This window comes from Galeopterus variegatus, unplaced genomic scaffold (genome assembly GCF_000696425.1).
Source record: "Galeopterus variegatus unplaced genomic scaffold, G_variegatus-3.0.2 Scaffold467, whole genome shotgun sequence".
Classification (NCBI taxonomy): domain Eukaryota; kingdom Metazoa; phylum Chordata; class Mammalia; order Dermoptera; family Cynocephalidae; genus Galeopterus; species Galeopterus variegatus.
In genome coordinates, this window is record NW_007726578.1 from 99,504 (window position 1) to 112,819 (window position 13,316).

Here is a 13,316-nt window from a genome sequence, read left to right on the forward strand (position 1 = left end):
GGCCCAGGGAGGGGCGGGCCTGACGGCGGGTGAGGCAGGCCGAGGAGGACGCCTTGCCGGCAGTTGTTTCGGTTCACTACTGGGAGGGGGGTGTTGTAAGATCCGCGGGCCGGGGACGCGGGTACTTAAAAAAGCTCGTGGGAAAACAGATGGGAAGGCGATACGAATCTGTCCACGAACTTATTGAAGCGCCTTCGTCCCTCCTGAATGTCAGTTCCGTCCCTGCCTCGCTCGTACTTCTGCTAGCAGTGCTCTCTCCCCACTTGCTCTGGCTCCACCCGGGTGTATTCAGATCAAGCTCTCCCGCTGGAGCAAATTACAACTTTCCTATATGGAGGCCAGGTGGGCCGGCGAGTGGATTTCATAAGAGGAAGGAGAGTGGACCCTTCCCTGCACTTTGGATGGAGGTTCTTCGTGTGGGCCAGGTCCAGAAAGAAATGCTCCGTTCTCTTTTAAATGTCCAGAGTATTTATTCTCAATTCAGGATGTGGTCAACAATTGAAAAAAAGAATTTTTTTTTTTTTTTAAATAAACTGGCCGGAGTTGTCTCTTCTCCTAAGGACTTGGAAATGTACTGATAAGTAGCGCATTTTCAGGTGGGCCTAAATAGAAAAATTCTAGTAAGGCTAAAAAAAAAAAAAAAAAAATCAAATTAATTTAACATTTTAATTATTTACCAGCAGTGACAAGTTATTTTCAGTGCTAGCTAACTTCATTGCTCAGAAAATTTTGGAAGAAAGTCATTACTTCTTGATGACCTGTTTTTAATTCCATAGTGGAATTAAAGGGAAGAGTGAAATAATTGCACCAATTGCTCCTGACTTGGTTGGTTAGTGGGGAAAGTCAGAATCACCAAAGGCAACCTAAATAAGTTTCCTAAAATATCTTGAACTCACCTGCCTGTGAAGTAAAGGTAGGTAACAGAGCCTGGTGCACTTTCATCAGGGCGACATTGACTGTGAAAGATGCTTTAGTATGCCAAAGGGAGATAAATACTTTCTTAAAACCTTAAAGGAATACTGTAAAGTATAGGAAAGTCCTTTAAAACTCTAATTTCTGTGGTCTGAACCTGTGTACTTAGCTGCCTGCTTGATATTTCTTCTAGTATATCTCATAGACATTGCAAATTAAGCATATGAAAAAATGAACCCTTGATTCCCCCTTGTCCCTTATGAATCTGTTCCACATCTGGCCTTCTCCATCTCAATAAAGGGCACTTGTGACTACCCACATGTTCATTCTAGAAACCTGGCAGACTTCCCTACAAGGCTGTGTGGCCCATGCCTGCCTTTCCAGGCACATCTCTCCCTGCCTTGTGCTGTTTCAGGTTCACTCGCTTTCATAACCAGTGCTCTCTACTGCCTCTGAGCCCGCAACTGTGCTTACTGCTCCCTGTGCCTGGAACACGCTCCCTCTCCCTCTTTTCTTAGTTTACTTGTTAATTTGTAACTTTAAGTAATTTAGTTAACTTGTCCTTTAAGTCTCAGCTAAAATATCCTCTGAGAGCCCCCAATGTAAATTGGTCTGCTGTTATTCTTTTAGTGTGTGTGTGTGTGTGTGTGTGTGTTTTCCTTCATAGCCCTAATAATGCTTTGTAACTATATATAATATTTGTGTAAACTTGTTAAAAATTCCCTCCCTACCCTCCCACCCCCAACCCCCCACTGTAAGCTCTGAGGTCAGGGACCTGTGCTGTCTGGCACTGCTGGTACCCAGTGAAGCAAACCCCTAGCACATAATAGGCTCTCAATAAATATTTGTGGAAGGAACAACTGAAAGTATTTTAACTCGTTTAATCTTCACAACAATCCTGTGGGAGGTATTATTATTATCTCATTTTACACAGGAAGAAAATAAAATTGGGATTAAATATCTTGCTCAAGGTCACACAGTAGGTGGCAGAGCAAAAACTCAAAGTCAGGTTTTCTTTTCTGACTGTAAGCCTAATATGTATTTTATTATATGTATGCATATATATAACCACATTTGTAGGAAAAATACCATAGACTACTGCTTGGAGTTCTTAGATAAAACAGCGTGCATCGTGAGTCTTGATAAGGTGTAAGGGAAGAATGAATGAGGGGCATGTCACTCAGGAAATCAGAAAGTAAAAGCACAAAGGTTTTAAAAGAAAACTTGGTAAAACAGAAAAACAGGGAGTTTATAATCACACAGACGTGGATTGCATTCCAACTAGTTGTGTGAACTGGGCTAAGTTGGGTGAATGTTTCTTTGCTTGAGTTTCCCCACCTCACGATGGGAATAATAGGCTATTGCAGTGAGATAACGTGTAAAGTGCCTGGCACTTTGTAGGAATGTAGTAAGTGCTAGTTGTTTTTCTTCCTTGGCTTCTGTTCCTTTAAGTGTTAGTGGAGTTTAACTTCAAAAAGAATTGCTCTTTTCTTGGGAATGGGCTGCTTATATATTGAATAGACTACTGTTTTTGAGAGTCCTTTTTTTTTAACTACATCCCTTTTAGAGAATTGTTACAATAACCTTACTCTAGGAGACCAGCCAGAACCATGAAATGCTGGGTTTCAAATTACTGTTAGAAGTAAAGCTGGACAAGAGAAGCTGATTTTTCAGAGGAAGAGCTAAACACACTGGAACATGATCACAGAATCTTGGATGTAGTCTATTGTTGGGATTAACAAGAGAATTTCATCAGTGAAATCCTAATTCACTACACTTAGTTTTTATCAAGTTCCTCTTAAGATATAGTTCTAGGTGCTATGGGAAAAACAGGTAGATATGCAGTAGTGTTGTTTTCAAGGAGTTTGTAATGTTGTAGGGAAGGTATTACAAGTGCGTCAATCATAGTAGACTGAGGCAGAGTGTAGTAACATGCCATGAGAGGAACAAAGAAAGTGCTGTGAGTTTCAAAGGAAGTAGAAGCAACTTGTGCCTGAAATATGCAAGGAAGGGTTCCCAGGGATGCCTCATTTGACTTGGACCTTGAAAGATGGGAGAAAGTCGTTGAGGTGGAGGGAATCCTTGAGCAGAGATGTGTATAGAGAAAAGTACTGGTACATTTGGGAACAACCAAAGCCCATAGTGGATTCTAGGATGCATCTAGGGGTTTGTGTTTTGAGACAAGTTTGGAGTCTTGGTTTCACAGACTGCAGGGCCTAGATGGTTTTGGTTGCCTGGCATAGAAGTCTGATGGGGAGAGAAGCCTTTGAAGACTATGTTTTATAGAAATTGCTCAGTTTGATGATTTAGGAGAGGAGACCACATATACCTCAGTCCTTCAGTCTCAAACATTTGGTGAATGCCTATGATGTAACAGACCGATAACACAATTCCTGCCTTGGGGAGCTTATAACTTAGTAAAGAGAAACAGACATGTAAAAAACTAAGTTTGCTAAAGTGTTACAGGATTTAAGACAGAATTCTGCTCAGGATTCAATAGAACACAAAATTTAGAGGATTTTAATCATTGTTGCTAGTTGTAAACTTCTTACTGGTTAAATCAAAAATACAAGGTGGGTAATTTTCCTTTTAGGAAAGACCTAGTACTTATGGAAGTTTGCATCATTTATCTATTGACTATGGGTGAATAAATTCTGATACTATTTATGCTGTCTATATTACATGTCTCATTTTGGTATCCTGGCAATGTATCCTGATTGAGACACAGCCATGCTCTCTCTGGCCCCCTCATGGACCCAACCCTATAAAGCCTTTGATAGGAGGTCCCACCACCAAACCCTGCACTAGCGCATGGGCCTTTCTGTCAGCTCAGAACCAGTTGGAATTTTTAGATCTCCTTTTGGGCTGTTGGAGAACACTTGGGGACTTCCAGAGTCTTCACATGCTTGAACCTTCGTGGAACGCTCTACCATCTTGGGGTGAGATGCACCACTAAGTTGCTGCTGGGAGAAATTCCACATGGAAGCAGGACACAAGTTCATATTACTCTCTGGTCACCCAACATGAAGGGAAATCCATCATTCTGCCCCTATCCTAGGATTCCGCCTCAGGAGGTAGGGGCAGGAACTCTTTACCATAGTAGTATTTAAACTTTATTCTTTTCCAAATGGCTCCACTCCTCCTTGGCTGGAGGTATCCTTTAGTTGGTTCCTAGACAAAAAGGCAAAAAAACAGAACAGACCTGTTCTTCCTGTTCACATCTCCTTTCTGTCTCATCTGGATGGTGCCTTTTGAACTGGGATTATGAAGCCTCCGAGACTGACTGTCTTTATTGTGTATGTATTCCTTCTGTTTAGCCTTCAGATCCACTCCACAGGGGAGGAGGAGGTAGGTACCTTTAATTCTGTGTTTGGCAAGGGAGCAGGATGGAGAATGAAGGGTGGGGGAGAGCACATCAGCCATTGCCTTGGAGTAGTATCCCATACCCTGGGTTCAAGGATAAGGCCAGGGTTTGGCAAGGATTATGTTGGAAGTTCTCAACCCTGGCTCCTCAATAGAATCTCTGGGAAGTTAAAAAAAAAAAAAAAAGAAAAAGAAATTGATGCCCTCACCTCATCACCATAGATTCCAGTTTAATTGTTGTGAATAGGGATCCAGGCATCAGGAATTTTAAAAGCTTCTTAGGTGATGTAATATGGATCCAGAGTTGAGAACCACTGACATTTTACAGAAGGAGAATCCCATGTACTACTGTCACTTTGAGGGATCCACATCATAGGGTTACATTGTAGGGTTTTGTCTAGGAGGCAGAGGAGTTTGAGGAAATTAGGGACAATTTCATGAGCTAGTCCTAGTAGGGGTCTCTCCTGGCAAACACCTGTTAGAAAGGCATGTATGCTTAAGAGAAAAAAAGAACTATGCTTGACTCTTGGGGCATGGATTGCCAACTCCCTTAAAACTTAGATTGCTTTTAAGTCTCATGGCCTTTAAAGTGCAAAATATGGTCTGCAGCATGACTCCATCATGCTTTGAGCATAATCTTGGAGTTATTTCCCTCCTTCCTTGCGAATAACCATTCTCCATCAAGTCCTCTAGGGGTTCCCTTCTGTCCATCAATTGCCCAAACAGCCTTACACCGTCTCCCTTTATGATTGAGCTCCTGACCTGGTTTGCTTTACCTGAGATGGGTTTCATGCCCTCTTTCACTTCCAAATCTGAACTATCTTTCCAGGCCACAGTCAAATGCTGGTCTTGTGTGAAGTCATCCCATAGTCACTGCAGCCAGAGTCACTCACTCTCTTTGGAAATGTTATTCCATTCTCCCCTACACCCTCTTTTATAGTTATTCACGAAATACTCCATACTTTCTAAGTTGTGTTTTATTATTTGTGCATGAATGTTTTCTGTCTTCCAGATTTCAAAGTTCTTGAGGGTGGGGTCTGTGTCTTATGTATTACTATATCTCACACAGTGCTCGACACACAACCTTCTGTGTAGCAGGCATTCAACATATATTTGTTGGATGATTGTAAGAGAGATCCAGGTGATTGATATATTTGTCACAAACTACCGGGAAAATCCCATAAACTCTTTAAGCCATTCCTGCCTACATAAATAGTTAACATTTGGCCTGACGACTTGACAGAGACACCGATGTTACTAAAGGTTACTGTTATGGATACTTACCCTTTTTCTTTCCTTGCTACCCAGCATCCAAGTTTATATCTATATCCATTAATGCTGGGAAGATAAATTCTGAAATTATGGTGTATATGCTGTAAAATCTTAACATTTTAGTGACTTTTACTTTTTCTTTCCTTTTTTGCTTCTATACATTTGTGCCACTGGGTAGTCTGAGCAAGAAGATGGTGTCTCTGCCACTCAAATGGCCACTTGCAAGCATGTCATTTCTATTTTCCTCACTGATGACTCTCTTAACCATGTCAACACCTTCCTGGTGTCAGAGCAGTGAAGCTACATCTCCAAAAGCTAGCAATGGAACACCATTTCCTTGGAATAAAATGCGACTTCCTGAGCATGTCATCCCAGTCCACTACGATCTCATGATCCATGCAAATCTCACCACACTGACTTTCTGGGGAACCACGAAAGTCGAAATCACAGCCAGCCAGCCCACCAGTACCATCATCCTGCATAGTCACCACCTGCAAATATCTAAGGCCATCCTCAGGAAAGGAACTGGAGAGAGGCCATCTGAAGAGCCGCTGCAGGTCCTGGAATATCCACCTCATGAACAAATTGCACTTCTGGCTCCAGAACCTCTCCTTGTTGGCATCCCATACACAGTAGTCATCGACTATGCTGGCAATCTTTCTGAGAATTTCCATGGATTTTATAAAAGCACCTATAGAACTAAGGAAGGAGAAGTGAGGTAATTTTTTTTTCTGGTTTTTTTGTTGTTGTTGTTTTTGAGATCCAAGTGTTGCCCACAGTAAATTTATTATTTCAAATGGATTGTGTTTTAAAACTCCTTTTATGGTTTAACTCTCCAGTTTTGCTTTTGCATCTTTATAGAGACTCAAAAATGTACTACTACAAAGTAGTACAGAATGGTGGCTTAAAACAACAGAAATGTATTCTCTCACAGTTCTGGAGACTACAAGTCTGAAGTCAAGGTGTGGGCAGGGCCATGCTCCCTCTGAGACTCTGGGTGGAATCCTTTCTCACCTCTTCCTGGCATCTGGTGCTATGGGTCCTGGCACCTCTTGCCTTGCAGCCGCACCACTCCAGTCTCTGCCTCTGTTGTCACATGGCTATTCTCCTTTGGTCTCTGTGTCCACATTTCCATCATGTGATAATGATGCCAGTCATATTGGATTAGACCCCAGCCTGATAGCTTCATTTCAACTTGATTACATTTGCAAAGATCCTATTTCCAAGGAAGGTCACTTTCACAGACACTGGGGATTAGGCCTTCTACATATTATTCTGGGGGGACACAATTCAACCCATAACAGCTCACTAGAGGAAATATTTTTCTCTCGGTTAAAACTTTTTTAGAGATCCCCATCTGCCTTGCTTTGTTTCTGTTTTTAAGGAGAGGACTTATTTGGGGGAAATTTTATGCTGAACTTTAAAATCAAATTTTCTTTTTTGGTAGATCATACTAACTTGTTTTTCTGATTCCATATTATTTGATTAAGGTAAAAAAGCCAGATGCTACCAAAGTAATTTTTTGAAAAGTAAAATTTATCACAATCATAGGCCCCAGAAATAACCACCACTTCTATTTCAGGGGAACATTTTTCCAGACTTCCATCTGGATGTGTATACACATTATTTTATGTAAATGGAATTGTTATATTTTCTGTTTTACAAGGGAGTTTTTTTAACTTTATGTGTTGGGAAGATGTTTCATATCAATGACTATCACTACACATCATTTAAATGACTTTATTAAAATATGTTTGTACATTAATTTATTTAATCCCATGTGGATGGATATTAAATTGTTTCCAACTTTTCAGTACCAGCGACAGTTTGATGAACATCCTCATAAATTATTTCTTTAGAATAAATGCCTAGAAATAAAACTGTTAAGGTTCTACAAACTTTTGATATTCCTTGCTATATTTCTTTATCCCTAACCAATACTGTGTATTGGCAATCGTTTTAGAGCAAAAGGGCCCAAAACTGATATCTCTCATTAGTGTTCATTTCTTTGATTAAGGAAGTTGAGTAGCTTTTGGTATGTTTATTAACAATTTGTAGGCTCTTTAGTGAGTTGCCTGTTTATGGCCTTTGCCAGACATTCTGCTTGGTTGTTGGATATTTTCTTATTAATTTTTAAGAGCTCACTATCTGCTAAGGCTAGTAACTCTTCTTCAAAAACTTTTCGATAGGGCCGGCCCGGTGGCGCACTGGAGAGTGCGCTGCCTGGGAGTGTGGCGGCGCTCCCGCCGAGGGTTTGGATCCCATGTGGAGACCGGTTCCTGCTCACTGGTTGAGCGTGGTGCGGGTGCAACACCGAGGGTTGCGATCCCGTTGCCGGTCCCTGGTGTGGGCACGACACCGAGGGTGCGATCCCGTTACCGGTCAGTAAAAAAAAAAAAAAAAAAAAAGGAAAAAAAAAAAAAAAACTTTTCGATAAAATTTCCCAGTTTTTTAACTTGACTTTTAGTTTATAATAGGTTTTTTCATATAAAATATTTTTTTAGAGGTGAAATCTATTAATCTTGTGGTAATTTTAGGAATTAAATAGCAAACACCCATTTTAGAGGCTCTGGTTCTTCATGCTCAATTTTTATTTCACCTGCCATAATTGCAGGATACTTGCATCAACACAGTTTGAACCTACTGCAGCGAGGATGGCCTTTCCCTGCTTTGATGAACCTGCCCTTAAAGCAAGTTTCTTAGTCAAGATCAGAAGGGAGCCGAGGCACCTGGCCATCTCCAACATGCCGCTGGTGAGTCTGAACTCCTGTGTATCTCCTCACAGAAAATCTGTTGATTCCCTGTGACTCAGATTACTCCAATGACAGTTTATATTCAGGTCACCTGTTTTGTTTGTTTTATTGCCTGACAGTTGCTAACTTTTCTTTTTCATTTTCAACCGATGCTTTTGTTTCAAGCCACAGTTATTTGTAGCTAAAGAAAAAAATTGTCTCTCAAAAATGCAAGATTTCAGTAAGAGTGACATCTCAGGTTATCAGTGCTGATAGGACGGAAACTAAGGAATTCAGGTCAAGTTTAAATGACAGTGCCCTTCACAAAGCACTTTATTGCTTATTTTCTCAGATGATCTTTTAAAAGGATTTTAAAGAGAATTCTTTGTTGAATATGACCATATTTCAAATATATAGTTATATTTTATAATTTCTACATACATAATTAACTATACAATTTATTACTATATGTACAAATTTGGGTAGAAAGAAAAAGAGAAGAAAAGTAATCTTTTCAGAATATTACGGTGCTGAAAGTAAGTAATGGTAGGTAGCTTAGTTCCCTTAAGAGAAATCATTGTTCTCCAATTTCAAAGCTGATGTAGACAGGATTCCCTCTTCTTTTTAAAAGAGGCAAGAAGATGACCATGCCAAGTGAATAAAACCCCTCATTAAGTGCCATTATGCTATGATTCTGGTAACTTAGAAAAGCATCAGTTGGGCTTCCGTTCTACAGCCGGTGTGTCCTAACTCCTGGAAACACATCCTTTTTTCAGAGAAGCTCACTGTGGATGAGACTCGGGGTGCAATAGGCTATGCTTAGAGTCCTGAAGGGTGTCCAGCTTTCTCCCTGTGCTGACCAAGGAAGCAGTATCACAGCATGAAGGGACTCTGAGAGCCACAGCCCACCCTCTAGTACAGTATTTCTCAGCCTTTAAAACTCTATACCCCTTTTTGAATACCTTATCCCTTCCTCAAACAAGATTCTGTCCCCTTCCCCACCCCCAGAGTACTGTCCCCTATAAAAAGCACTCTTCTGCAAATCCCTACCGGCCAAGAAATTTTGTCTCTGCTCACACTTTTGTATATGAAAAGACAAGAAACAATTATGCTATTTTCCTAATATAAATTCGAGCTACAAAATACACTTTTTCAAATTATAGTCCTCTCCCTCAATATTATGATATTGTTCCCTGGGACAGGAGTGGATTCTTTAATTAGAGAATCACAACTTAAAGAGAATAAAGGAACAGGGATGGGATAGAGATGTGAGAGAGACTGAAGGACCAACCAAGATTAGTAGAGAAATTTGTAGACTTGCAAAGGGAAGGCCATGAGCTCTAGAAGCTTCATGAGGATGCTGGAGTCTTAATCCATGGATGTCCATGATCCACTTGTTGAGGAGAAGAAAATCTCTAATGTGGTCTTGCCCCTTGGACAGGAAAGTCTCACACTGGCAGAAATCTAATAGGAGTGTCCTGACCTGAGGCTGCAGATGTGGAGCTGAGGGGAAGGACAATGGGTCTCCAAGGATCTTTTTGAAGGCTGGAAAAGCAAATATATCATTGGAACATTGAAGTGTTTGGGCAGTGAGAAGGAGTTAATCACATTTAAATTTGAGTTAGTTTAATCAGGTTACTTTCCTAATAATTAGCACAACATCAGGAATGGAAATTTTGGTTAAGGGTGGATAGAAGACATTTCAAAGGAAAAAAAAAGGGGATTCATTCAGAGCAAACCTACGTTGGTGAGCAGAGTTGGTTGAATGACCAAAGGGTGAACAGCAGGCACTTAGCTGGTGGTTGGTGGGTGTGAAGGATAAGGGCACAGAAACAGAGGAGGGAATGAGAGTACAGGAAAAATGCCTCTTAGCATGATTTTCCCCAAGCTAGATCTGGCTGGTTCTTTCTCCAAGATCCTGCCTCAATACTTTCTGTTGCTGAAGTATTAGACTTTCTTTTTTGGATGCAGATTTCTTAGAATGTTCCTCCAGTTACCCCACCCCACCTGCAAGGCTACTCCCTGATTGCACATATAAGCTGATTCCAATGAAGCAAATCTGAGTTTGGAAGAGGCTTTTCAGGATCAGGCCTAGGTATATGTTACTTTCAATTGTATAGAAAAACAGAAGCTATTTTTAGGTAGTACACAGATATGTATTTGCCCAGTATAGTGTCCATACCAGATATTGCATTTCTAGATCATTCTTACACTTGTATTTGAGGACAGGTGGACCACATTTTGGCAAAACCAGCACTCTCAGTTTTGCTTTGTCCAATCCGTGTTATCAATTCACATGTACCAAATATGAGTCAGTTTGCAATCATATGGGTTATTTAAAAGAAAATGAGTGTTGCTGGTTGCATTTTATGAACATACTGAAAACCACTAAATTGTATTCTTTAAATGATGAATTTTATGATATTTGTATTATATATCAATAAAAAATTGAGTAGAATGGCCTTAATGCCATAATTACAATTAGATATTAAAAAGAGAGCTTTTCAAGTAATTATAGAAATGTCATGCCATATACCTTCAATATTATGTCTTGTAATTAGGAAATTTCTTTTTATTAAATATGTTCAGTGTGTTAGATAATTAGATTACTTGATAATCTGAGTTATTCTGATTTTAGGTGAAATCTGTGGCTGTTGCTGAAGGACTCATAGAAGACCGTTTTGATGTCACTGTGAAGATGAGCACCTACCTGGTGGCCTTCATTATTTCAGATTTTGAATCTGTCAGTAAGATGACCAAGAGTGGAGTCAAGGTGAACCTATGGCTGTCACATAGGGTGACCAACTTGTCCTGGTTTGCCTGGTTGTCCTGATTTTAAAACTGGAAGTCCTGCATCCTGGGAATCTCCTCAATCTTGGCCAAACCAGGATGTTTGGTCACCCTATTGTCTACATGGCCATTTTTGCAGTGAGTTTCTAATAACAAAGACATGGAGAGAGAGCGTGGCCTGTCCAGAGTCGTGATCCTGGCTCCACCACTTTCTGGCCCTCGCCTTGGCCCTGCTCCCTCTGGAACTTAGTTTATACTTCTTTAAAATGTATAAGTTGGACTAGATCCTGCAATGGTTTCTTAGGTTGCTGCTGGTTATAACTTTCTGCGGTTCGGAAGTAAATATTACAGACTGTCTGAGCAGGGGATTTCTGACTGTGGGAAGGAAGTAAGATAGGGCAACCAGCTTGGAGGAGCAAGAGACTTTGGGGAGAATATCTGAGCCAGGCAATACTGAAATATTGGAGAGAAAGATCTTGTTTCAGGGAGCACTTGCTCCTCCTCCTCTGGGTACCTTTGCATAGTAGACAAACTGTACACCTGTGTGCTGTGGCTGAGAATGCAAACAGGTATTTTCTGAGTGGAGAAAGGGACACTTTATTTGAAGACACCTCATGTATTTGTGTTGGTTTTCACTGAGGCCTGAAAAGATGGGGCTTTACTGAATTGCCTTTTGTTCCTCTAATGCTGAGGTTTCTTATCCTTGTGGAGATTTCTTTATTTACCTGGGTATCTGAAAGTGATGCTTGAGACTTGGATGAAGGAGACACTCTCAATTCAGTGGTGAAACTATCAGCAAAAACATCTTCCCATTGCTTTGCCCACTTTTCTGAATCTTTTAGAAATCGGTATTTCTATAATATCTAATTTATACTAATATTTTAGTTTTCTTTTATTTCTTTAATCACATTAAACATTCTTATTTTATATTCTATGTCTGGGGATTGTCATATCTGAAATCCTGTGTATCTGATTCTGTGGTTTGTTGTTTCTGGGGCTCTTGCTCATACTATCTTACTTCTTTGTGTGTACTGTGAGTTATGTAGGTAAACTTGTATTGCCTGAGCCAAAAGTGGATTCTTCCAGAGAGAATTTATATCTGCTCCTACAGGGTGCCTGGGAGTACTTTACCAGTTCAAGGACCACTTTAATTTATCAGCTTCAGGGTTTTGGATCACCTAGTTATTGTGAGTTCAGCTGCTACACACCGTGAAGGTTAGCTTTTAGCTACAGATTTTCTAAAGAGATTCCCCCATTCTCCTCTATAGAGTACTGAAGTTTGAGTAAAGCATTTTTTTTTTTTTTTCTTGCAGTTTCCTTGAGAAAGGAGTGGTTATTTCTAAGGCGTGCCCTTGGGGGTCCAGCTTTATGCAAGGGTTGTATCTCCCATTAGGCTTATCACCTTAGGCAGTTCTCAGACTTTGTTTCTTATCCTCTGAGTCTTTCAATGCCGTGAGAACCAAACGTCAAGTCCACCTGTGTTTGGCTAGTGCCCTCAGGGCAAAAAACAGCTGCAGTGCTCTGCTGACTTCAGAAGGCCCACCTGTCACTTTAGTTTTGACCTCTGTGTTCCTTTCTTTTTTGCTACCTTATGAACACATTGAAGAAGACATTTTTATATATGTTATCCAGCATTTGTAGTTTTTAGAAGGGGGGTCGATCAGGAATAGTCAGCATTAATACAAGAAATTGAATTCCCAATTATCATCTTTAACATTGGCAACCATATCCCAGATTAAGAAACCATTAATGTCACTCTTCTGTACAATTGTGGAGAGAAACACTATGATATTTGAGTAACTTTCTTGTGCATTTCTCTTTAGGTTTCTGTACATGCTGTGCCAGACAAGATAAATCAAGCAGATTATGCACTGAATGCTGCCGTGACACTTCTAGAATTTTATGAGGACTATTTCAGCATCCCATATCCTTTACCCAAACAAGGTAGAGATTTTACACAGATGTTGCAATGTGGCATTTGATGGCCCCAGTCATAGATTATACCCTCATGTTCCCATGGTTCTCAGCAGCCCCTCAAGTCATAAAAATCCCAGCAAGTGTCAAACATCGGGTTGATCCTTGTGAGCATCTCCTCACCCCTGATCTGTACCATAAGCTTCTAACGATAATGAAAGCAGATCTTGATACAGTTCCTGAGGCGCATGGCATAGGGACCATTTTGCCTTCTAATTTTATTAGTGAGTGGACAGCAGGGGGCAGAGGCTGCATTATTTTCATTATTGGCAC

General features: G+C 40.5%; 1 protein-coding gene across 1 annotated transcript in view; it reads left to right on the top strand.

Annotated features, from left to right (window-relative positions):
- The first annotated feature begins 5,718 nt into the window (after nucleotides 1-5,718).
- ERAP1 (endoplasmic reticulum aminopeptidase 1) overlaps nucleotides 5,719-13,316 on the top strand; it is a 28,531-nt gene continuing 20,933 nt past the window's right edge. Inside the window, exons 1-4 of the mRNA XM_008569135.1 lie at nucleotides 5,719-6,265; nucleotides 8,162-8,300; nucleotides 10,918-11,052; nucleotides 12,893-13,013. Of these exons, the coding sequence (XP_008567357.1) occupies nucleotides 5,739-6,265; nucleotides 8,162-8,300; nucleotides 10,918-11,052; nucleotides 12,893-13,013 (922 nt within the window). The 5' untranslated portion in view covers nucleotides 5,719-5,738. The remainder of the gene's footprint in view (nucleotides 6,266-8,161; nucleotides 8,301-10,917; nucleotides 11,053-12,892; nucleotides 13,014-13,316) is intronic.